We start from the raw sequence: 26,848 nt of genomic DNA on the forward strand, positions 1-26,848 counted from the left end.
CCTTTTCTCTTAACCCATTCTATCCAAGTCTATTTTAAAACCTTTAAGAAAAGCATTTAACTAGCACAAGAGATCAGAAAAAAGGGAGCAAATCCATATTGTTTATTGTACAAATGCTCAAATATAAAATCTTATAAAAATCTGTAAAAACATATATCAAACAAGCTATACATCAACAGTTCTACCTTAGAGATAGTCCACTGTACATTGTATTTTACATACTTGTAGGAAATGTTTAGATTCAATCAATGTCTTAAACAAAGTATACACATTTCTAGCAAACATCACATCAAAGCTTTGTTCCTTATAAAAAGCATACATGAACATTTGAGATCAAATAATTAAAAAAATGGATTCAGTAGTTTTCAATCAGTAAAGCATGTAGAAACACAAGTCATAGACAAAACATGTAGAGTTCTAGAAAGGAAGGATTGGACACTACTGCAATGTAACTAAGAGGCAGGAAAACAATTTTGTTAAAACTAGAATCACCCACTGAGCTTTTGTATGAACAAGTCGGTGGAGTTGGTTCAAAATAGATTTTTTTATATTCTTATATTTTTCTTAATGAATCATTGAAATAACCAAAATTAGTGTAAATGTAAAATTTTAAACTAGTAATGTCATGGAAATAATTTAATGTTCAGAAAGGAAACAAAACTGCGTGATGAAGGCAAACTAGTACATAAAAAAAAAAACAGCCACAATTGTCTTACACCTTTAGCATTGTAGGGAATCCATAGCTCTGTTAATTGATGACAGTGTAATACATTGGATTTTAATTTTGAATATCTATCTACATAAGCAACATATAGTTCATGATAAATTAAAGTCTGGTAACTCTTACATTTCACATACTAATTAAACCAAATTTAAAAAAAAAAGTAATTCTCTGTTGAGGATTAAAAGAACTCATTCATAAATCACAAATGAAATAAATTTAAAAGTCTATGAAGATCAATAAAAAAAGTCAAGAAATGAGAAGCAATAAAAAGAACAAAAAATTTTTAGTTGATTTATAGAAGAAAGTTTCCATGTATGTAATGTCACTCTTAAAAAAACAAGTTGGTTCAGAAGTCAAGAGATACATACATGATAATAAAAGCAAGTTATGTTTCCTAGAGACAGTTGGACTAGAATAAATTATCAACATATTTTTAGAGGTTAGATTGTACAGCAGTGAGGCACAACTGAAGTGACAAAGATTTTCTGGAAAGTTTAGTACTTTAAGATCATGTTTTGTTGCATTTGTGTAATTTTTGAAAGAACAGATTAGCATTCATGATTTGACAACATCAACAAAAGCCTAGCATTCAACAAACATGCATTGGTTGATAAAAACAACATATAGAATGTGTGAATAATTTATCCAACTTAAGTTTTGTTTTATATCACATTGTGCTAGCATAAATCAAATTGAAAGGTATAACAATAAACACAGGAAAAGTTCACAGTCAATAATGCTCAAACATCTAGACCAGTCCAGGCAAGTTTCCATAGAGTCTTCAGTTCAAATGGTCACTTTTTATGTTCATACTCATTCAGCTTTTTCTAGAATTGTTGGGAAAAAAACAACCTTGAGATCTTGACCTTGATCACAGACTACCCCATTGTTGGACACAGTCACAAGATGGTTGACAAAAGCTTTCTGATCATTGTCCACAAAATCCACTCTCCTCAATAAAGAACCTCTAGGAATGTCCCACAAGAAAATACTGCCCTGCAGATGTAATAGACAAATGTAATACTTAAAACTTCAAGTGTTAATTATTGAAAATAATGAAACAAAGCCACTTTATTTTTCTTTTACCAGTGTATTTTAGTCAATTCTAAAATACTGTGGGTAGCCTTAAAATTTTGGTTTCAAATCTCTTTGGACAGAAAACAAACTAGTTTTTTTACAGACAATAAAAGGTAATAAAAAATAAAATATTTCCACTTGATTAAAATTACATAGTTCTAGATTTCAATTTCTGATGGGACTTGTAATTTGATATGTATTTAAATAATTGCTTGTACTGCATGTAACTTTCATGTATCCCAATACACCTATTGACTATTTTTTTATACATAGGTCTACTGGGACTATTTATCTGTTCCCATCAATACTCATGACAAGATGAATAATAGCTTTAATGAAAAGGATGACTTTATAAATTGGAGATAAAAATGACGATGGGAACAGGCAAGAATGACTTGGTCAATTAGCACTAGTCAATTAGCACTGAACAGAACATTGCTGAGAGGGATGCATCAAACAAAGAACTTTTGAAGAATGCTGCCAAAACAAAGTGATCCACACACAAAAAGTAAAATAATATTTCTATAACTTACCTGGCCTCCTGTGACTATCAGATTTCTAGACAAAAGTGCTGCACAACCAATACCAGCTGAAGCTGAATTCTAAAAAAAAGAAAAACAAAGCAAAGATAACAGGAAATCATACCAAAACTTAATACTGTTAGTAATACACGTAGCCTGGAATAAGTGCTTACCATTTTAATAGAATGCAATAATGTGGACTTTGATCTGTCCCAAATACACATGGTGTTGTCAAAGCCAAGACTAACTATGTACTGCTGTGACATTGTCAGGGTCACAACAGAGGAACTGTGCCAACAGAACTTGTGAATGCATGTGCCTGTTAATAAATCCCACATCCTCACTGTGCCATCTATAGAGCCGCTGACTGCTGCAAAGGGTGCTACTTGATCTAAGCACAAGGCAGTCACACTGGCTTCATGGCCATGGAGTGTGTACAGACAGAGAGCATTGTCAAGTCTAAATACCTACAAATAGACATAACAATAAGTTTAAATGTTTATAAAATACATACAGAGAGAATTGTATGTTTTTTTTATGTTTACAAAGCTAAAAAAAATAATTTACCAACATACAAATTTTGCTAACATACATATTTATCCTTTAGACTAATTTAGTCAATTGTTAACATTAAAATTACCAAATATTTAAATCTTGTTGTTCAAATGGTTTACATCACAGAGTCACAATGTACATGGAAGTTTTAAACAAAATCTATTGTTTAAATAATAATAATAAGGCTTTAAGTGTATGATCTTGACTGACTTACTTTAAGTGTATGATCTTAACTGACTCACTTTAAGTGTATGATCATGACTGACTTACTTTAAGTGTATGATCTTGACTGACTTACTTTAAGTGTATGATCTTGACTGACTGACTTTAAGTGTATGATCTTGACTGACTTACTTTAAGTGTATGATCTTGACTGACTGACTTTAAGTGTATGATCTTGACTGACTTACTTTAAGTGTATGATCTTGACTGACTCACTTTAAGTGTATGATCTTGACTGACTTACTTTAAGTGTATGATCTTGACTAGCTGTGACAATCCTCCCTCCGGCACAATGAATGACATTAATGGGTAGTTGATGTGCTCTGCAAGTCGTCACACCAGCGCAACGAATCACCTCATCCCACATCTTAATACCATCAGCACTTCCATTGCTGTAACTTCGAGAATGACCTAGAAATGAGCGGCTCATGTTAGGTATTGTAGATGCATACGTTTATTTTGCAAAATAAAAAAACTCTGATAGAAATAGAAATACAACTAAATAATTACCTGAATTTTGTCTGGGACACTGAGCTTGTAGTGGTGTTGGTTGAATGACAGGATTTCTAAAAGTTTCCATTTCTAAAAAGTCTAAGGTACCATCAAGTCTGGCAGCCACAATTCTATTAATTGAATGAAATATTAAAAACATTGATATGACTTGTACAGAACAAACAATTAATGCAGCCATCCCTCTATAATGTAACTACCATGTATAAGTATAAAAGTATCCCTCTCAGACCTTGAGATCTATACAACAATTGATGTAAAGATCATTTATTTCAATGGCCAACGGTGTCATGTGGCCAGCATAACAAACAATCGCCTTCACTTTCTCAGACAATAAAATAAGGTACCCCATTAGAGTTGGGTGGATTAGAGTTGGATGGACTTAGGGACATATTAAAAATCCTGAAATTCATATCAGGATTTGAACGAGACCATTGGTTCGAAAGCCAAGCAATTTACCACTCAGCCACCATGCCCCCAAATATATAAGGTGGATTCAATTTTCTACAGGAAATAATCACATTTTTGTAACTCTGAAAACTGCTTTAAACCCCAAAAAATAATAAAAATTGGCAACACACAATCTACATAATTTAAAATAAAATAAAATCCTGTGAAGAAACATGCATATGCATAAAGGAAAACAAGAAAGATAAAGGATGTCTCAATCCCTCTGATAGAAGTATATGATGCCCCAACCAGAGAAAATCTAGATGCAGTAAAAAAAGAGAGTACAAAATGTTTAGTATTAGCACATTTTCTATGAAAACATTTCAAATAATGAATAGAGTTTCTTTTAATTTGTTCTCCCCCTAGTTTTGTATACATTAAGTGTGTTACAAAAAGACACAATAAAAAATACTCATCCAACATACTTGTTGGCGATGACACAAAGTCCAGTAACTCCAGACTCATGAATGCTGTTGTGAAATCTGAGCTCGCCAGTCTCAGCCTCCCATACTTCAATGTGACCATTACCACAACCTAGTACAATCAGGCCATGCATGCTGGCCAGACACCACACAGGGGAAAGTTGTTCACAGTAAATATCTTCATCTGTGTTGGAAACATCAAGTGCAGACTGTTCACCTGAAACAAAATGGTCTTAATTAAGCCATAGGAAAATATTTTATTTCATTCACATCACAGAAGAGTACCCTTTAAAAGGAAACTCCGATGGTTTTTCAAATTTGAGTTATTGACATATTTAAATTCTGCGTAAAAAGTTGTAATACTAAACATTTTGCCGTTTTGTATTTAAATGCTTAGAAACATTTATGTATAATAAATTAGTCAGTAAATTCTTGACATCTAAAAAAAGGGGGTTCTTTGAGATTTTGTTTTTAGCTCAGTCAAACGTCACTTCCCTAAACAATACTGAAAGAGAAACTATGTTTAACCAATCATATCGCTTCATTATTACAGTAGCTATTAGGCTTAGTGACGGCCTAGTCCAGAGCTATGGTACAGTTAAATATATATATATATAGAGAGAGAGAGAAAGGTCTAAAAGCATTAGGATAACCAACTGGAAAAAAAAAGTAACATTTTCATCTAAGCCCCTCCCTGTTCTAAAAAGTAAAAAGTCTGACTGATTCTAATTTAATGAACTGGTCAGTGTAAAGCTAGTCTAGACTATGTGTAGTCGGTCATGACAAGACAACCAACGATAGTGTTTGTGTGTGTTGAGTGGTCAGGCGAGAAAATACACACTGCCATGGTTAGTCAAGCATGTAAATCTACTTTCAACAAGCATTATTTTCTTTGCTTACAAGATCTAGATCTAACTGCATAGGCGAAGATATATTTCTTTTACAAGAATGTAAACTTTACTGTATGGTCTCCCGTTATACAATAAGTCAATAGATTTAATTAATAGGTTAGTGTGACGTCACATAGAAACCCGGTGAAAATCTGATCGTTTTGGATACGCAGGAAAATTACATCAGAAAAAAATTAATTACTAAGTTATTGTTGCAAATTAAAAAATAAAGAATAATACATTCATTATCTGTAAATCAAAACACATATTATATAAAAAAAATTGTTAAAACCATCGCAGTTTCCCTTTAAATTTTTTTTTTCATTCATATTTTTTATCTTTTACTTATTTATTATTTTTTTTTTTTCATTTTATGAAGAATTGATGCAGATTCTATATGTTTATGCAATGAAGACTGGAGTCGAGTTTTCAAAATTTACAGATCACAAGATGATTGAATAACTATTATTTGTTCACTACTTTAAATTTGTGCAAGGAAATTATTTTTAAAATGTTAAAAAAAAATACAAGTTATTTCTCTTGCCCACATTTCTAAAGGATGTGAAAGCATCCCAGATAGGTCATTAAAACTGGAGTCGGAAATCCTAAAATCAAAAATAAAATTGAAGTAGTTTAGTTTTTGGGCTAATAGATCAAGAATTTTAATTTGGTACTTCCTACCAGCAAGATTTTCTAAAAACAAATTACAGAAAGAGCTGAGTCTCATTTAGGATGAAAAAGAAAGGTCTCAAAGTGAGACAAAATTGTTTATGGCTAGTATTAATTTTTTCAAAATCTAAAAAGAAAATTAAAACCTAAAAGATAAAACTGAAATTAAAAAGTCAAGCTGGAAATAAAATGGAAGTAAGAAAGCTCTGAACAAAAACTTACTGCATTCTTTTTTTAATCCATAACACACTGAATTGCATTTCTTTTAATGATCAGATTTAAAGTAAAAAAAAAAAAAAAACTTATTTCAATTACCATAGCTCCAGCTACGAAGTCGCTCATGAGGTGTTATTAATGCTGTTACATCATTTGCACTAGAAGTTCTGATATTGGAAACTTGACCTTCTGCTTCTAAATATCTGCGATGCTCCTCATATAATCCTATGAATATGTCATAAATCAATTCTACAATTCTTGACATACATTCATAAAAAAAAATTCTTGTTGACCATTAAGCTGGACTTTACTTCTAAGGTAATATGCTAACAATAAATTTAGTTGTCTTACCTTCAAACCAGTGTTTGAAATCATATCCGTTACGAGAACTCTGATGCATTTTGGGATCAAGGGAGGAAAACTCTGTATTGACAGTGGAAATTAGGTCAGGTCGAAGGTCTTGAAAAATATTGTGACTAATTCTGTTTGCATTTCCTGTCCTCTTTAGCCTCCCACTGCCAGGTTCAGTCCAGGAAAAGTTTCCTCTCCTAATTCTGACCCCATCACTTGCCCCACCACTGCCACTTATGTCAGCTAAAGATGTTTCAGAAGAACTTCTGCTCCCATGATACTCCGCATATAGATCTGCATCACTGTCTTCAATATTACGACCCACACATGGCCTTCTTCGAGTTAAAGGAACTTTACTATAAATATTTTTGTAAGAAAGGAACAAATTATTTCAACAAATTAACTAAAAAAAAAGTAGGAGCAGGATACTTAAAGGAAATAAAATGTGGCCAGGTTCAAAGTTTCATAGAGAAACTAAAAGGAGATGAGCCACACTACCAGTTGACTGAAAAAAAACTGTTATGTTTATAGCTAAAACATTACCAGTTGGATGAAAAACTATATAACGTGTTGATGGAAGTAAAAGATGTAGAGAAAAAGACTTTTTTTTGCCTGATCGGATTATTCATTTGGTTCTAATTAAAGATAAAGATAAGATAGTGAGCAGCACAGAAACCTTCTCCCAGGTATCCCCTTCCCCTCACTGGTCCACAAAGAGATAGGACCATAGTGCACCAAGTCACTGGTCCACAAAGAGATAGGACCACAGTGCACCAAGTCACTGGTCCACAAAGAGATAGGACCATAGTGCAACATGTCACTGAGCATGCTATAGCATGAACAAATGCAATTTTAAAAAAAATGCATGAATATATTTATTTACAAAATTGATAAGTGAATTATTAATATATTAAATACACGATGGAATGGCTCAACATTTTGTTTATGAATTATTTTTTTTAGTAATCAAATTAAAAAAAAAAAAACAAATACAATTTCATGGAGCTATTTGCCAGCCCATAATAACCAAAAAAATTATCATATGTAAGTTTGAAGTGTAGATATGACTTACTTTTTCCTGGAGATGGTGTTGATACACTCTCCTGAGTTTGAGTCCCATATTTTGAGTTGCCCCCCTAGACAACAGCTAATGATTAATCCATTATCACCAAGCAAGCATTCAATATTCTGAAAATATCATTAATGTTGAATATTAAAAGAAAATTAATAAAAATTGATTCTAGTTCAGCCAGAATTATCAAAGAGCATCAGATAGAGCAAACAATTAAATCTTATAAATATTTCTGAATATTGATAATGTTAATTAATATTGCTAAGCTAAGCAGCTTATTGTAGAACTATAAATACTACTTAGTATACCAAACTACTTTTGTGTATGATGCAAAATGTTGAAAAAAAAATATTTTCATTTTATTTGTAGAGCAGTGAAGACCAAACTTTTGGCCAGGGGGGCCTTTTAAATGTCCAATATTTTGAGACAAATAGCCCTTCACTAACCAGAAATAGCCCATTGGCTATAGATAAAGCATAACTGCTGAATAGTCTGTTATCAAATAAAAAATACTTTTATTTACGGTGATAATGTTCAACAATATAAGATATGTCAACAAATTGTATAAATTTTTATAAATTAATACCTCTGTTTGGTGGCAATTATAAATAACTACATCTGTATCAGGCAACTATAAATAAATACCTCTGCGTAGGGCAATTTCAAATTAATATCTGAGTGCTGTGCTAACCTGTGAGTGTCCAGAGAGAACTAGGGGTACTGACTCTTTAATTTGTTTCACATAGACCCTGGCTCTCCTATTGGCTGACCTGATCCAGGAGTGGCGCCAGCGTGAGTAGTTCCTTGAGCACATGCAGCGGTAAAGGTAAATCATGAAGTAAGTGATGATGATGACAGTCAAGATGCACAGCAACACAGTGAAGAAATATTCTCTCTCAGACTTGGGATAAAAGTGTTTGAACTGTGGATATAGGTCCCCTTCCTGGGAGTCATTCTCTACAACATATAATAAAATAGCATTAAAGGTTAATGTGGCAATATGTTTCTTGTAACTTCAAGTACTCCAATACATACAATATTTTTTTAGTAATGTAGTTTCATTGAAAATTTAATAAATTGTGGAAGCTATTTGAGCTAACAGAAGCTAAATGAATCAAAACATCTTTAGAGAATTTAATCATCAAGCTAAATCTGTTTATAATTAAGTCATCAAACAAAATTTGTTGAGAATTAAATCATCAAACAAACGAGAAAAAACTATCTTTGGCATGTTTCAAACTACTTGAAGTGAGATAGTGAATTATTCTCTCACTTTGCTTCAGGATAGTGAATTATTCCCTCACTTTGCTTCAGGATAGTGAATTATTCTCTCACTTTGCATTAGGCTCCACTCAATAAGTTCAAAACTCATCAAATTTTGCTCGTTTAATCTTTGTTTTTTCTCAATGTCTTTGAACTAAATGTAATATACTATATCTTTTAGTGATGCAATTCTCTTTTATCTTATATGTAGAATGTCTCGGTTTTGAATCTTGGTGAAGGCTGTGTTATTTAACTCTGGATTTTTAGCAAGCCCATGAGTCCACCAATTTTAAATGGGTACCTGATATTAGTTGGGGAAAGTAAAGGCAGTTGGTTGTAATGCTGACCACATGGCACACTTGTTAACCATTAACCATAAAAATAGAAGACCTTTACATCATCTGCCATATAGATCACAAGGTCTGAAAGGGGTGATTTTTTTTTTTTTATATGGAATAACAATTGTGTCTTTAACTTTGTGTCTTTCCTAGTATTTTATTAGATTGTGTTTGTGTATATGTAAATAACAGTTTAGTGTTTTATGTATGCTGTTTTACTTTTTATTATTCTGTCCTGAAGTGTCACTAAGTTTAGTGAATTTAATAAAGGTGTTACACTAGTCCAGCGTTTCTCAAACTGTGGGGTGTGCCCCCCTCCATCCTCTCAAAAAAAAAAAAAAAAGGTGGGGGGGGGGGGGGGGGGGGGGGGGTGAGAGGATAAAAAGACCATTGTAATTTTCATTGTAGGCATCAATCAAGATCAGCTGCAGACTACAAGCTGACTAGCTTTTAACATGAAGTTAATCTTAATAGGATCACACCCACACCCATTATAAACATACATGCGCTATATCTACCTCAAATGACCCAGTGCTGCATCCTTCTATATCAAGACTTATTCTGACCTACGACTTCTTTTTTTTTTTTTTACTAGGATGAATAGTACACTCTGAATGTCCGAAAACACTTCATAATCAGCCCGCTCCACCTCTTTTAACTTTAACCTTTTTTTTTTCTTACTATGAGAAAAATGTGCTTTAGATCCAGGCAAGAGATGTTTTGAAGATCAGAATGCGGGAAAACACCAGACCAGGCTAGGAAGAGCTTACAGCTAGAACCTAGTTGGAAAATGGGGGAACCTCTAACTATCTTTAGTAAGATTTTTCTTTCCAGTACACAAAAAGGTTTATAATTATCTATGAAACATTATTTCAACAAGAAAAACATTAAATAAAACAAATTTTTTTTAAAGTTTGAGAAACATGCTCTAGTCCAACATGAATTTGCTATAAATCTTAAGGCTCTATTTTGCCCCTGTTCTAGTTTCTTTATGTTTTCTTGAAATGATCCAATCAGAAAGTGCATTTTCTCTAAATAGCATCTTGGTTCATTTTCCTGTTATATTTTTACAAATTTCTTTTAATAAACCTTATTGACCTAATGCTATGTCTGATTTTTTAAATAATTTCAGCAATAACCCAAGTTCATGATAAATTTTCATTTATTATAACACCTAGGTAGTTTTGAGTTTTTAGTCTGCGTAATTGGTTGACCATCGAAAGATAAGCAAGTAAAACAATAACTTACTCAGTCAGTATAAATCTGTTAAAAAAAAATTAAAAACAGACCTGGATTAGTCTCCTGAATGGAAATTGGTGGTAAAACAGATTCTGCATCAGATGGATGTCTCATCATTATTGCCTTTTTGGGGTCAATGATTTCAGACAAATGTATAGTTGGTAATAAACTGATGTATCTAAACAGTTATAAAACAAGATTCTGCATTAGTGAAAGAGACTTCTGTTATAAATAATAGTATTAATATCAATAACAGTATGAATTGGAATAACTCAATTGATGTCTAAGAAGAAGACTCACCGTCCACTAAGACTAATGTTATAATAATGAAACAATAAGGGCCAATGCTTGGTGGAGAGTCTTCGCCACAATTCTAAGTCTGTATGAATCACAGGTCCTACTTCTTCATCATCCTTCAGAAATTTCCCGCTTAGGTAAGGGATTTCATCATCTGACCTTTAAAAAGATTGTTAAAAATGTATTCAAAGTTACACTATATAAAACTTAAATTACAAATACATAATTGCTTGATTTGCTGATGTAGTCAACCAACCTGAGAGGATCCATGCCAGTTCTGATATCACTGTTGTGTCTGGATAAAAATGTTCTAAAAGTTGTGTTTGTATCATCCCCAGTAAGAACAACAAGACCAGCTTTATAGAATATCAGGATAATCCAGATTACTGTAAACACCTTAAATAAAATTGAAAAAAAAATTTAACACAGTTATGGTCTAGTAATTATTAGCATAATGAAATCTTCTGAATGTGCAAATGTACAACATATTTTAATAAAAGAAAAATATGTTTAAAAAAAGGGAAAATAAATTGCATTCTCTTGCAATTCAACTATCTAAAAAATATTTTTTTAATGTGTATGTTTGTAAGACCTTTTTTTTTTAATTGATCAATTCAGACACTTTTTTTTAAACAGTCAAATCTGAACAGATGATTATTCATACTGAAATTTAAAAAAAAAAAAAATCCAACAACTATACTTTTTGTTTTTCAATGAACAAAGTTAGTAAACAACAGTCCGTTTCCCTGACTGTATGTCAAACAATAAAGGTCTTAACTAATGACAATTTAGAATGTTATGTAAAGAATGTCCCAGCTATTAATGCAGGGCATGTTTGTCTACTCAAACCAGGAAATACTTGGGAAAGGAAAATCCTCAGAAAAATTTATGGTGCCATGCATAATGAAAACAGATGAAGGAGTCACATCAACCAAGAGGTATACTAACCATAGACCCCTCCATAGTGACAGAAATAAAAAAAAAGAACAGATTACATTATGCAGGTCAACTTAAAAGAATGTCAGAGAACAGAGGAGCAAAGATTGTTTAATGGCAAAAAACAAAAACCCTAAAGGCAGACCACGATTATGATGGCTTGATGATGTAGAGGCAGATCTACAACAGCTTAGAGTCTGGGTATGGAGATGAAACGCACAGGATAGATCTGAATGAAAAGATGTGCTGAAGCAGGCCTGGGGCCTCCATGGGCTGTAGTGCCATTGGGATGGATGGTTGTTAGCACCTCAATGATTTAATCTACATGAGGTTCAATAAAGCAAAGTTGACTGTATACATCCATAAGTACTCACCATAATTAATTTCTGAACAATTCTAAATCTGGCCAGAAAGTAAAAAAATTTGACACGTCTTGGCATTTCATACTTTGGTCTGTCAGATGATGTCTCTGGTCTGTAGTGGGCATTGCTAGCAGTGGGCAGACTTGGTGATGGTGGTGGAGTTATGTGGCCCTGCTGCCTAACAGGGGGGAACACTGAGCTGGGATCTGGTGGCGGAACAGAGTGACTCCTAGGAGGTACATGAGTCTGTCTGGAGGCCACTGGACACAGTACCAAAGGTTGAATATTAACATAAGGCATGTTGCTGTAGTCTTGTACAGACTGCTGGACACTTTGACGGTGAAGATCTGAAAGCTAAAAACCAAATCAAAAACCGAGATTGAAATCTTAGACTACATAAGCACTTTGAGTATTTCAACAAAATATTGTTTCCTGAAAAATCTATTGTTGTTTGAACTGCGATTTTCCAATTTCATTAACAATAAATGTTGCTTCTAATTAAATAATACAGTTATTAAATTATGTTAATAAATAAAAACATTACATTTTTGTTCTATTAGTATGCATTCTAAAAAGCTATTAACATTACAGATTGGCAAAACAAAGCCACAATAACATCTAATGCAATTGTTTTATAGCCTAACATCTGAAAGTAATCAAAGTGATCATATAAAAAAAAACATAAAATCTTAACTAAGCAAAACTTTTACCTCCATTCTACGAATATCAACAGATAAAACTGTGGCAAAGAAAGCCATTTGTAAGTAAAAGTCTGACAGCAAACCAACTAAAGCAAATGCACAAAACTCCTGAAAAGAACAAAGCTTGGTTAAAAATAGAAGTCAATATAGAGTCCTCTAGTACAACACAATTATATCAAATAATAAAGGGGATAGTCCTTTTTGGTTCTAACACTTCACTTGCTAAACAATAACATGGCTGAATCTGCCTGTATATAGTACTGAGTACAGAGATCTTGTTAATGATAGCAAGAAAACTTGCATGTGGATATTTCTAGCTTACTGAGATGACACAATGAAATTTGATTTAAAGAGGCTAGACTTGATACAGGTATAAATTATTCAGTTTAAATTAAGGATAAATATTATTTCACATCAATGTTTAAGACATATCAATAAAATGGATTCACCTGAATAGCGGGAACAAATGTAAAAAATCCAACTAAGACAATAGCCAGTTCTGTAACAAGATTTTTTGTAATGGACCAGCCTTCTTTACTTAGTCCTAGTCAGGATAAGAAGAAAATGACTGGTAATTAAATATACAAATTTAAAACTAATAATAGATAAACAATGTTATTCATAAGAGCTATATGTAGATACCTTGAGCCACTCGTATCTTCACATCTAAATGGACAGGAGTGGACACAACAGACTTTGTGATGACCAAAACATTCTCCACACCAACAATCACAGCCAGGTATGGGAAAATCTCACTGAAAAGCATCAAAGATCTATTGTCAACAAACAATCAAAAACAGTAAACAATATATGAAAGAAAGTATTGTATCATCAATTCTAAAATACAATTAAAGCACAATCATGATTAAATGTGGGAGAGTTTTTTGTATGATTAAAGCTAAATTAAGATAAACTTATCATTTTGTTCTTTGAAGTTAGACATTTTCCCAGTACTAAATAAAAACCTAGTACTTGGTTTCTATGTTTTATTACTACTACATCTACATTGAATGCAATGCTTTTGATTGATTTTCTTTTCCAAACATGTCGGGCTGCAAGGTGGAACATTGGAAAATTAAATTTCTTCCAATGAGTTTCATAAAGTAAATCTTGAAAACAGTTTATGGAAATATAACCTAACAAAGCCTACAGACTAATTTCTAACAAGCAAAATATGCAAAATTAGGTTTCTGAGTTTATAACTTGAATTATAGTGTAGAATATTTTACAATCCCATCTTTAAAGAAAATCTACATCCTTTACCATTTGTCACTCCCCATACATAACTTATTTCAAATTTAGGACTTTTCCACTTTTTTCAATAATTCAAAGATAAACTGATTTCAAACTGTAATATTAATCTGTAGGATATTATCACTTGTAACTTTCCTATCTATCAATCTATTAAATGCAAAGATTATAAGCTTGTTATGAAATACAAAACTTGTTTGCGGGAGGTTAAGAAAAACAAGATAACACATACCCTCCATTTAATGTTGGTGTCATACCAAACAGTGTGCAGATACTGACAGACATCAAAAGGGAGGCAAGAACTGTCACAACAGCGCTAATAGCTAAACCAATTTTAGATTTCACCATGTCAATTTTACCTGTTAATAGCAAACATAACTTATTAGCACTGTACCTTTTCTTTTTAAATCAATTCGACTCATTTATTGGAAACTTGTCAGTTAAAAGAAAATGTATGGACTAAACAGCTAACAATTAACACACAAAAATGGGATTGTCATTTGTAATCATAACCATCTCATGAAAATTCAAAACTAGATTTCAAAATATCATTGTAAATAGAAGAGACAAAGAAACTACTATCTAACTGAGATCAACTGGACACTATTTGGATCAGTACTCACACACAGAGAAGTACAAGTATAAGAGTAGCACTAAGTAGGTCACTAGCAATGGTGTGTACTCTATGATATAGTTCACATTTTTAAAATGAACATGAACAATGTCTTCAATGGCTGAATTGTTCACATTGTGAAGTGTGTCAGGATGGTGCTCCTCTAACATTTTTGACAAAGCTGAAATGAATCTAAGAAAAAGAAAAAAAAAGAGAAATGTATTTCTGCCAAGACCTCAAATTTCTATTCAATGATTTCTCTTTATATAACTGGAAAATAAAGAATCTAATGCTCTGTTTGTAAATGAGGAAAAAACTATGTTTTCTATATACCAGTCTACTTTTTTTAAAAGGCTTTAAAAAAAATATTTCTCAAACACAGATGAACATCCTAGATTTGCCATTTAAAAACAAGGAAAACCTCAACAAAAGTAATTAAATATTTTTTAAATATTTTTAAATCTCATTATTTCAGCTGTACTGCAAAAAGAAACTTTTTCTTCAATAATAAAACTTAATTACCTGATAAATGTTTTTTTAAGGAAAGAGAAACAACACACACACACAAGAATTTTTTTACTTTCTTAGACATGAACAAATATTTCCTTAAATCAGTAAAAAAAAATTTCGGCTGAATTATTTACTAAGTCTTTTTTTATAGATCTTTCAATTTAGGAAATTTATGAGTGTCAATATTTACCCAGCATCATATTTCCTCAAGACAATTGTTACAGCGTAGCTTATAATTCTCTGTCTATTGCGTACATAGTATCTAGTGATGCCTGTTTGAGACCAGGGTAAACCAAATAGAAGATCTAAAAATAATTAAAAATATGATCAACATAAGAAATTTTAATAAAATAGATGCACAACATTCACAGCAATATATACATATATATATATATATACATCAAAAAAAAATTGATGAAACATTGAAAGTTGTTTTTTCTTTTGCAACTAGTTGAAGGTGGACTCAGAAATTTCCCAACACTCATGAATTTAAAAAAAAATGTCATCAGGATGGGAACTCTAGCCCTCATCAGTTGAGAACCTATGTGCTTTACTTTTAAACATCCAATACTGCTTTCAAGTTTTAGTGCAAATGTAATACAGAAAAATGTCAACTTATAGTTGAAATAACAGATGTTAATAGGATTATGCATTACCTTTTGTTGAAGGTGGACTCTCAACAACTTGACCAAATTTTCTGTACATTGTTTTAAGAATATCTGGGTCTTTGTTATACCTGAAATCATGGATTATATAAATCCTTTTAATATTTCTAATTATAATAATACTCTTTTGACTTCCAAAAAATTGGCAGTTGGTTTACATCATAAATTTTGTAAAAGGTAAAAGCATTTCTAACATCAAACTCTAGCATAGAAAACTAAATTATACTTCAGGTTAAGTTTAAGAATATAAAGGAAGAAATTAGAATTTCAAAAAATTCCGTAAAGTTGTCATTGCCAGATGTGGTAATGGAAATTTATAAGCACTTTACTACCTATGAAGTGTTTCTCAAACAGACTCTGACAACTAGTTCAACTGGCTCAGATGTTGGGAACTGTTGGCGGAACTGTTACCATTGACGAAGGGTCAAAGGTATGTAACTCGTGCCTAAACCAGTAAGCTTCTGGCAGTAGGGGGCTGGCTACCACCTAAGAGAAGAAACACTCTTGACTTCAAACCTCTGCTGCCTTGCAGCTATACCCCAATATGGGAAAGGCTTTGGGAGTTAACCCTAAGGATAACCAGAAGGTCACTCTTAAGCAGCTTGCAGCACACAGTGCTACACCCTGGCAGAGCTTGCGCTACAGTTGATTCCAAACATCATTAATGGATAGATCAGCTGAATGGAGAGTGGTGGGGGGGGGGGGGGGGAAGAAACTGCTGTAAGGGTGACATTGTTTGAACCATAGCTAATCCCCAGGCATTCGTTTCATTTTAAAAATGACGATCCATGGTCATTTTGCAACTGAAGAATGCCATATATATGCACATATATATATTTTAGAAATATCTAAGATAATATCTCTATTTTAAATTAAATAAATCTTTTATATAACAATAATTTTAATATGAGTGTTGGTTTGTATAGAAAAAGAAATGTATAAAGTAACTTACTTGGTGATATCTTGGTTCCAAAAATTAGCAGGAGATATCAATAAACAAGAATAGTCTGGTAACAATCCTTGAAGATGACGAGCCTTTAAAGGCTCAGAGATTCTGTAGCAGTTGTCTGCCAAGGATACTTCTTTGCTCCTAAAAAATTCAAACACAATAATCATATAATACTTAACCAATGTAAATTTTTAGTAAGCTGTTATTTTCTTAAAGATAGATCATTTAGTTATTTCTTTATCCTTACCCATCCATATATTTGAAATTTTCCAGTTCTGACACAATCTTGAAAACAGATGCCAGTGGAGCACGGAAAGCATCACTTGCTATCATGGTCTGTGGCCATGGTGACACAGTAGATTTAACAACAATTTGTTGAATGTATGCAACTGGCTCCCCCACAAGCTACAAAATTATCAAATGTTTTTATTTTATTACATAAAAGTATTGTAATCAAATTATCATAAGTTATTCTGTTACTAAAGTGTATTTTAGTAAAATTATAAAGTTATTATTTTATTACATGATTTTGATGTAATGAAATTTTCAAAAGATATTTTATTACATAAATGTAAAAAATATATCAAAAGTTTTTCCAATGGAATAAAGTAATGCCAAACACCATAAGTACAAAATGTGGTCATATTTTAATTACCCATCTTGGCTTTCGTTCATCGTGTATTCCATCTTGTGAATGTAGTCCAAGCAGAGGTACAAAACCTGCTTTTGGTGTTCTGTGTTCTATTGGTCTATTACCAGGTAGTGGTAAATTGATCAAGGGATAGCTAACACAAAAAGGAAATACAATAAATTTACTCATAATTTCAAAGTGTTAACAATAATATTTTGAGCTTAACAAAAGAAACAAAAGAGAAATGTCTGCAGTATACAATAAGAACACAACGGATAGAGGTCTTAGGTCTCAATCAAAACCGTTTGACTAATCTTGATAAAACTTGCCAGAAATGTTCCTTGGGTACTAACTTAGACCGTAGTGTATGTATTGTAGCCCTAAAACTAACTTAAAACCCTCAAAAATAAAAGTTGACCAACTCTATGAAAGCATTATAACTTCATCGATCTAGGCCAGGGGTCTCAAACACGTGTCCCGCGGGCCACATGAAACAAATTTGTGTGGCCTGCGGCCACGTCCGCGAATTCAAAAAAAAAAATTTGATAAAATGTACAATGACCACATATAAGCCGTGAAATGATTTACAACTGCACACATCTGTAAATGAAGTGTCCCCCCCACTGCAAGCGAAGATTCTGTGAAGGCAAGCTTTGTTGTTAGCGAGATGGCATCACGACCATTCACTGAAGGCCAGTTTGTAAAAGAGTGTATGCTACAGGCGTGTGAAATTATCTACCCCGAGAAAAAGAAACTCTTCGAAGGCATAAGTTTGTCTGCGATCACAGTTGCAAGCAGGATCACCGAGTCAGCGACTAATGTTCAACAGCAACTGATTGCCGCTGCAAAAGACTTTGTAGCATATTCAATTGCACTGAATGAGTCTACTGGTGTAACAGACACCGCATACTGCGCCGTATTCATTCGTGGGGTCGACGAAAACTTGAACATTGTTGAAGAGCTATTGGACTTACTAGCCATGAAAGGAACGATGAATGGACTCGACGTGTTTCAAGAACTGGAAGCTTGTATTGACAGGTGTGGGCTACCGTGGGAAAAACTTTTTTCAGTGGCTACGGAAGGTGCACCAGCAATGTGTTCAGAGAAGGTTGGTGTTGTTGGATTAATGGTAGAGAAACGGTTTCAGCTCAGCTTGGCGGGACCTTTTGCAGCCATACACTGAATTCTGCACCGAGAAGCACTCTGTGGCAAAAGTCTACAAATGAAGAACGTGAACTTCATACGTGCACGGGGTCTCAACCACAGACAGTTTTCTAGCTGATTTGGAAACTGAATACGGAGAGTTCCTTTATCATATGGAAGTCAGATGGTTGAGTCCTGGAAAAGTGCTGCAGAGATTTTTTGAACTGAGAGGGGAAATAGCATTGTTCATGGCAATGAAAGACGGAGACATACCTCAGCTCAGTGTTTTGTCGGATCTTGCTTTTTTTACTGACATCACGCAACATCTCAATGCACTCAATTCACAACTACAGGGCACAAAGCAGCTGATTATCGTGATGTTTCACCGCATCAAATCATTAAGATACAAGATGACTTTGTGGGCCACTCAGCTGGCAGATGGAAACCTGGCTCATTTATTTTTTCTACAGAGCATTACAGTTGAACCACAGCGCCTGAAAGACTACGTAGACATCCTCTCCAGACTACTGGAAGATTTTGAACACAGCTTTCAGCAATTCACTGCTCTCGAACCACAGTTTTTCCTTGTTGCCACTTTGTTCGCAGTTGAAGTGAAAAACGTTCCAGAGGAAGTACGGATGGAACTACTGTACCTGCAGTGTGACACTGTTATGAAGCAAAAATATGCTGATGTTGATGTTCCAGATTTCTACAAGTTTCTTCCCAGAGAGAAGTTTCCACACTTATTCTGCACAGCTGCAAGAATTCTAGCGATGTTTGGGAGTACGTACGTTTGCGAACAGTTTTTTTCCAGAATGAAGATAAAAAAAAACAGCATTATGATCAAGACTAACTGATAAGCATCTGAGAGCAATCTTGCGGCTTGCCACTACAAGCGACCTCAGGCCTAACGTTGATGGTCTGGTCTCTGCCAAACGCTCTCAGATGAGTGGACAGAAACATGAGTGACGAGCCATCTGCAGTAAGCCTAGTAATTATAGTTTTTTTTTTTTTGGAAAACTACAGTTTCTGCTTTTTAATTAGTGACAGAGACAACGTCAACTTATTTTAGTTAACTAAACTGCCTGTGCATGTAATAAACTACACTAAATGTAATTAATAATTATAATAACTTTATTTTAGCATTTAACTGCAGTGACAGTAGTGTTCGCACAATTTAATGAAAACACATTCTCTTTTTGTGGTGTGGCCCGCTGAATGGTTGCTACTTTCCACTGTGGCCCACATGCTGAAATGAGTTTGAGACCCCTGATCTAGGCGATGTTTACCATGTTTACATCAAAAGATCAAAAGGATCTAGATCTAATTTTTAAAACTACACTTTGCACATATAGTTTTTTACTTTGACATATGAAAATACAAAACATAGTCTATTGATTTCATTATTTAATAAAATTAACCTTCAAATTTGTGTTTCAAAAGCATTTTTACATAAATTCGTTCCTTATATCTGTGTCTGCGAATTTAGAATTCCTGATGTACATTCTTTCATTAGACATTATGCGAAATGTTACACATCTCTCTATTCCTAGGTTTAAAACACTATTTCAACTCTAAGATCATAGAACTTCTCTTCGCAAAGATAGTTTTATACTTTAACACATGAACATACTAATTATACTCCATTCTTTTCAAAATTTAAAATCAAATTAACATTCTAATTTGTTTTTCCAAAGCATTTTTCATACATTCGTTCGCTATAGCTGCGAAGCTGTGTTGACATAGGTCTACATTTTAATAGCTCCATTCATGAATAGCGTACATCTAACAAAAAAAGGTCATGCATACATAGAGCGGAGCCTCCATACACACGCAGAACGAACTCTCTATCCAAGCTAATATTTAAAGGGAAACTCTAATGGTTTTGACAATTTTTTTTATATAATATGCATTTTGATTTACAGATAATGAATAATATTCTTTAAAAAAAATTTTCAATAATAACTTAGTAATTGATGTTTTTCTGATGCAATTTTCCTGCGCATCCAAAATGATCAGATTTTCACAGAGTTTCTATGTGACGTCACACTAACCTATTAATTTAATCTATTGACTTATTGTATAACAGGAGACCATACAGTAAAGTTTACATTCTCGTAAAAAATAAATTTATCTTCGTCTATGCAGTTAGATCTAGATCTTGTAAGCAAAGAAAAAATGCGTGTTGAAAATATGCATGATAACTAAGGCAGTGTGTATTTTCTCGCCGAACCACTCAACATACAATAAACACTATGGCTTGGTTGTCTTATCATGACCAACTACACGCAGTCTAGACTAGCTGACCAGTTTGTTAGAATCAGTCAGACACACAAACTATTTACTTTTTAGGACAGGGAGAGGCTTAGATAAAAATGTTATTTTTTTCTCAAGTTGGTTATCCTAATGCTTTTAGATCTATCTCTCTATATATAACTGTACCATAGTTCTGGACTAGGCCGTCACTAAATCTAACAGCTACTGTAAGAATGAAGCGATACGATTGGTTAAATCTAGTTTCTCTTTCAGTATCGTTTAGGGAAGTGACGTTTGACTGAGCTAAAAAACAAAATCTCAAAGAACCCTGTTGTTTTTTTTTTAGATGTCAAGAATTTAATGACTAATCTATTGAATATAAATGTTTCTAAGCATTTAAAAACAAAATGGTAAAATGTTTACTATTACAACTTTTTAAGCAGAATTTAAATATGTCAATAACTAAAATTTGAAAAACCATCAGAGTTTCCCTTTAACTCTAGATTAGTCTAGATCTAGATCTATCTCAAGATCTAATTCAAAGATGATGGATCTACTTTATACTTTAACACATGAACATACAGAATAAAGTCTATTCATTTCATATTCTAATCAAATATATGTAGGCCTACAAGCAAATGTTTTTGTTTGAAAAAATGGATTCAGGTCGATTAGCTTTTTTTATAGCTCCATTTATACTATGTTTACATTCATGCATGCGCTTTACTTATAACATTATTATTTCGTTTAATTGTTTACAAAACACTCTCAGTGACTAATGACAGTGGGCCGCTGGTAATGTTCGGCTAGCACATATATATATATATATATATATATATATATATATATATATATATATATATAGATATATAGATATATAGATATATAGATATATATACATATTATATATATATATACATATATATATATAAATAATTTAAAAAACAAGGATCAGATGTAATAGCACGTTTTATATTTTGTTTAAGTCAACAAAATTAGAGAAATTAAAACTTTATCAAACTAATTAACTTACCATGTTATGAAGACTGACACAATTACAGAAATAATAGTTGCTAGAGGATGGCTGGCACAGAACAGACCATAAGTGTAATAAATCTGGGCAACACGGTCATGGAGGGATTGAATTGTGAGCATTCCACACACCAAATGTAAGGAGGTATGAAAAATTAAGTCGTAGTAATGATGTATCTTACTGATTATCTTTGGTAATGATGAATTATCTGTCAATAGTTAGTTCTTTGAGGTATTTACATTTTCTAAATGGTGTAATGTTTATGCATATCATTTCTGAAAATTGAAAAACACAAAATAATTTAATATCATAAATATTAATTGCAAAATGAATATAAAAAAAATTAAGAGAGAAAGAGTTCAATTATTTAAACTTTTTCTTAAACTTGAGATTTATACAATCTATTTTATCTTATCTTATATAATACAGACGTTACTTCAAAAAAGAAGATTATTATGTCCTACGCGTCATGCATTTAGTCATGCATATTAACCAATGACTTAAATTCTGCCAAGTCACTGGTTTTCCTGGCTAGCTCAGGCAACCCATTCCATGCTCTAATAGCACTAGGGAAGAAGGAGTATTTGTAAAAATTTGTTCTAGCATATGGGACGAGGAATGTGCCTTTATCTTTGTGTCTTTCAGAGTATTTTATTAAATTTTGTTATTGTATTTGAAGATTATGGTTCAGTGTTTTATGTATAATTGCTACTTTACTTAAGAGTCTTCATTCCTGAAGGCATTCTAAATTTAGTGATTTTACTAAAGGTGTTGCTCTAGTTAAGTGTGAATATTTGTTTGTTATAAATCTCACTGCTCTATTTTGTGTCTGTTCCAGTTTCTTAATGTTATCTTGAGTTGAGGGGTCCCAAACGGAGGATGCATATTCTATTATTGGCCTAACCAAGGTTAAATAACATTTTAGTTTTATGTTCTTATTTGATTTATAGAAATTTCTTTTAATAAATCCTAATGCTTTGTTTGATTTTTTTTATAGTTTCATCAACATGTGGATTCCATGACAGTTTTTCATTTATTATAACACCTAGGTATTTTGCGTTTTTAGTCTGTGTTACTGGTTTGCCATGAATAAGATAACTGCAATTAATTTGTTTTAGTTTTTTTGTTACTCTTAACAACTGACATTTTTCTGGGTGGAAAGACATGCTCCAATTTGATTCCCATTTCCAGACCTGCCTACCAAAAAAAGTCCAAATGCGTAACGCTGATGGTCAAAATGCGTATTTTGGCACCAGAATGCGTAACACTTGCGCTATATATATTATATATATATAATATTAGATCTAGATGTCATGAATAGATCTACAATCTAAATCTTGATCAATACGACAATAGAGATGAAATCTAGACTAGATCTATGTCTATATAATAAATATAATCTACTCTTCTAGACCAATGCCGCGGATCCACTACAAACGTAGGTCTACTCCAAACTTTCGTAGGCCTACCTTCATCCTTGATCTATTCTAAGACTAAGAATCTAGTCTAGAAATTGACTAGATGGTAGTAGATGTTATCGATCTAGATCTAGTCAATCTAAAAGATTCTAAATCATACTACAAATAAATTGGATCTAGATCTAGATTGTAGAGTAATGCAGAGAATCATGACATAACGTAATGACTAGCTAGATCTATTCCTGTATAGCAAGTTATCTAGATCTAGACTAGATATCTATAATGAAGTATAATGTCACTCAATGTGTTTTGAATCGATAGCACTTCGATATTTTTTTCTATACAAATGAATACGGGAATCAGGGATTCAATATAATTAATTTCTACTATAATGAACTTACAAAAAAAAAAAAAAAAGTCACGTTGGTGTATCAGCTAACTGACGGTACCAACTCGCCACTCCCTCACTCTCGCGTTCTATAACATTTCTAGACATCTAATTGCTTTTAAGAACCAATCAACGTATAGATCTGGACACAATGTGTTCACCCCACCTTTTCTGTCCCCCCCCCCAACAGGACGGCTTAGCGTGACCTCCGTGACCGCTCGTAAGCTAATCAAGAGAGGGGGGAAAAAAGGATATGAAATGCGTAACGCGACGGGTTCAATGCGTATTTGCGTACTGACGGTCATTTTTGGGAGATTTTGCGTAACGAATATGCATTTTGCGTAACGGTAGGCAGGTCTGCATTTCTGTAATTCATCTAATTCTCTTTGTAAAATATCCGTGTCTTGTGTTGTTTTTATTGTTCTATATATTATGCAATCGTCTGCAAATAATCTGACTTTTGTTCCTGAGGTAATGCAATTTGGTAAATCATTTATGTAAATTAAGAAAAGTAGTGAACCTAAGACAGTTCCTTGAGGTACACCTGAGTTTACTGTTATAGGTGTTGATTTAGAGCCATTTATTATTACAGTTTGTTCTCTCCCTATCAGAAAATCTTTAATCCACTAATGCAATGGACCATTAATGCCGAAACATTTTAATTTTTCAAGCAAACTATGGTGGTGAACTTTGTCAAAAGCCTTGGAAAAATCTAGTAAGATAGCATCTATTTGTTCACTATTATCTAAACCTTTTGAAAAGTCATCAATTAGTCCTATTAGTTGTGTTTCACGTGATCTATATTTCCTAAAGCCATGTTGGTATGGGGTAAGGACATTATGTTTGTCAAAGTGGTTTATGATGTTGCTACATATTATGTGTTCTAGGATTTTATATGTGATGCTGGTAAAAGATACTGGTCTGTAGTTTCCTGGGTCAGATTGTCTGTAGTTTCCTGGGTCAGATTTTTCTCCTTTTTTAAATAGGGAGGGTGACATTAGCTTCTTTCCAGTCATTTGGTACTCTGCCCTCTGACATTTTTGTGGGTGGAAAGACATGCTCCTATTTGATTCTCATTTCTGAACTGTAATTTATCTTTAGCATTCTCTTTATAAAATTTCTGTATCTTGTGTTGTTTTTATTGTTCTATATATTATATAAATGCAATCGCCTGCAAATAATCTGACTTTTGTTCCTGAACTAGAGCAATATGTGGTAAATCGTTAATGCAAATTAAAAATAGTAGTGGACCTAAGACTGTTCCTTGAGGTATGCCTGAGTTATTGGTGTTGATTTAGAGCCATTTATTATTACAGTTTGTTCTCTCCCTATCAGAAAATCTTTAATCCACTGATGCAATGGATCATCAATGCCAAAATTTTTTATTTTTTTTAAGCAAACTAAGGTGCTAAACTTTGTCAAAAGCTTTGGAAAAATCTAGTAAGATAGCATCTATTTGCTCACTGTTATCTTAGAAACCTTTTGAAAAATCATCAATTAGACCTATTAGTTGTATTTCACATGATTCCTAAAGCCATGTTGGTATGGAGTAAGGACATTATGTTTTGTCTAAGTGGTTTATATAAATGATGTTGCTACATATTATAAGTTCTGAACTAGGATTTTACATGTGATGCTGGTAAGTCATAGTGATACTGGTCTGTTAGTCTGTAGTTTCCTGAGTCAGATTTTTCTCCTTTTTAAAATAGAGGTATAATAGTAATACTAATACTAGTCTATGAAAGTGTGATGATAAGTACAAATATAATATACTAGTCTATAAGTGGATCTATAAAATAATAATCTAGATCTAGTATTCTAGATCTAGTCACCTAGTGGGATAGTGACTAGTCAGTCTAGTCTACTACTTACTAGATCTAGATACAATCCTGTAGTATTTATTATTTAATTTACTACTAAGATAAAGATCTCGACTCTACTTAGTAACCCTAACCCTACTACTAGACGCCTAGATTCTAGATGATTACTTATTACTAGATCTAGTAACTATAATAATACTCTAGTCTAGCTATACTCTATAGACTATAGTTATAGGCATAGGCCTACTTGTTATTCAACTTATTGACTTAAGACTTAAAATACTATTACTAATAAATACTAACTTAGTTACTATTAAATAAAATTAAATTAATTAATAATTAAACTATTACACTAATTTAGTAATTTACTAATTACAGTATTACTTCATACTTCAATTTACTTGTAATACTAGTAATATAGATCTAGATCTAGATCTAGATATAGATCTAATCATAATGTAAGACTTAAGTTGATACTTTTTTTTACTAGATCTAGTTACTATTTACTATATAGATTTAATCTAGTAAAAAGTCCTAGATGCCTAGATTCTATGACTATGACTGTCACTATGTAGATCTAATAAAATCTAATAATTTATATTTATAAATAATAATAGATCTAGATCTATATAATTTTATCTAGACTCTAGGCTTTTTAAAGACGAGATCTAGAAGATCAAGAGTTTAGATCTAGATTCTACCTTGCGATAATTTACGGTAGGTAAACTGTTTAACAAAAACTTGAGTTTTCATGTCCCTGGGGGTAAAGAAAAATGTAAATAGAAGACCGCATTATGAAACTCAGTAAACAAGATATACCGGAAGTTAATTTTTTAGAAACTCAATTTAGTTTAGGCACACAGCTAATGGTTGTTGATTATTTTATTGGTTACCAATAACCTCCAAGCTGTTGCTTGTCCATATCACAAAATTCACAACCTAGATCTAGATCTAGACTTTAGATCTAGTCTAGATCATAGACTCATATAATATATAGATCTATAAGTATATAAGTCTATGCATGGGCGTAGCCAGCGGGGGGGGGGTCCTTGGGGTTCAATCCCCCCTCCCCGAAATGAACCCCCCCCCCCCCGCAGGTGAATCGGAATTCAGTAACTCATTTTTAGCGGCCGGCCCCCGAAAGGGGAAAAGACGCTTTTAGTTTTGTGCGAAATGTCTGTCCGTCCGTCCCGTTTAGATCTCGTAAACTAGAAAAGATATTGAAAATCCGACATCACAATATTTTAGACCATTCAAAGTTCTCATGCAACGGCTACTTTTTTTTTTTTTCTGAAAGCGAAAAATCTAATTTTTAAAATCAGTTATGCAAGCAGTTTTTTAAAGAGAAAAAGCTAA

At 32.8% G+C, this 26,848-nt stretch overlaps 1 protein-coding gene across 1 annotated transcript; it reads right to left on the bottom strand.

The window, feature by feature from the left end:
• Window positions 1-73: 73 nt before the first annotated feature.
• LOC106060767 (sterol regulatory element-binding protein cleavage-activating protein-like) lies at window positions 74-26,330 on the bottom strand. The gene is made up of 26 exons (XM_056031753.1): window positions 26,194-26,330; window positions 21,867-22,141; window positions 17,459-17,588; window positions 17,051-17,208; window positions 16,807-16,944; window positions 15,846-15,925; window positions 15,380-15,494; window positions 14,690-14,871; window positions 14,299-14,425; window positions 13,458-13,570; window positions 13,265-13,359; window positions 12,825-12,923; window positions 12,127-12,468; window positions 11,073-11,212; window positions 10,820-10,975; window positions 10,570-10,697; window positions 8,371-8,636; window positions 7,680-7,795; window positions 6,608-6,963; window positions 6,356-6,481; window positions 4,485-4,698; window positions 3,610-3,722; window positions 3,344-3,510; window positions 2,496-2,789; window positions 2,335-2,403; window positions 74-1,720 (listed from the first exon to the last, which is right to left on the bottom strand). Exons 2-26 carry the CDS (start codon window positions 21,986-21,988, stop codon window positions 1,538-1,540), a joined length of 4,029 nt encoding a protein of 1,342 aa, XP_055887728.1. The 5' UTR covers window positions 21,989-22,141; window positions 26,194-26,330; the 3' UTR covers window positions 74-1,537.
• Between the last annotated feature and the right edge of the window lie 518 nt (window positions 26,331-26,848).

Source organism: Biomphalaria glabrata, chromosome 1, assembly GCF_947242115.1.
Source record: "Biomphalaria glabrata chromosome 1, xgBioGlab47.1, whole genome shotgun sequence".
Taxonomy (NCBI): Eukaryota; Metazoa; Mollusca; class Gastropoda; family Planorbidae; genus Biomphalaria; species Biomphalaria glabrata.

Excerpts from the sequence above, each read along its gene's own strand:
- LOC106060767 (XM_056031753.1), bottom strand. The coding sequence starts at position 21,988 with ATGCTCACAATTCAATCCCTCCATGACCGTGTTGCCCAGATTTATTAC. Across the intron at positions 11,213-12,126 it reads TTGTTCAGAAATTAATTATG|GTGTTTACAGTAATCTGGAT; the intron begins GTGAGTACTTAT and ends ATTTTATTTAAG. Across the intron at positions 4,699-6,355 it reads ACTTCGTAGCTGGAGCTATG|GTGAACAGTCTGCACTTGAT; the intron begins GTAATTGAAATA and ends ATTTTGTTTCAG.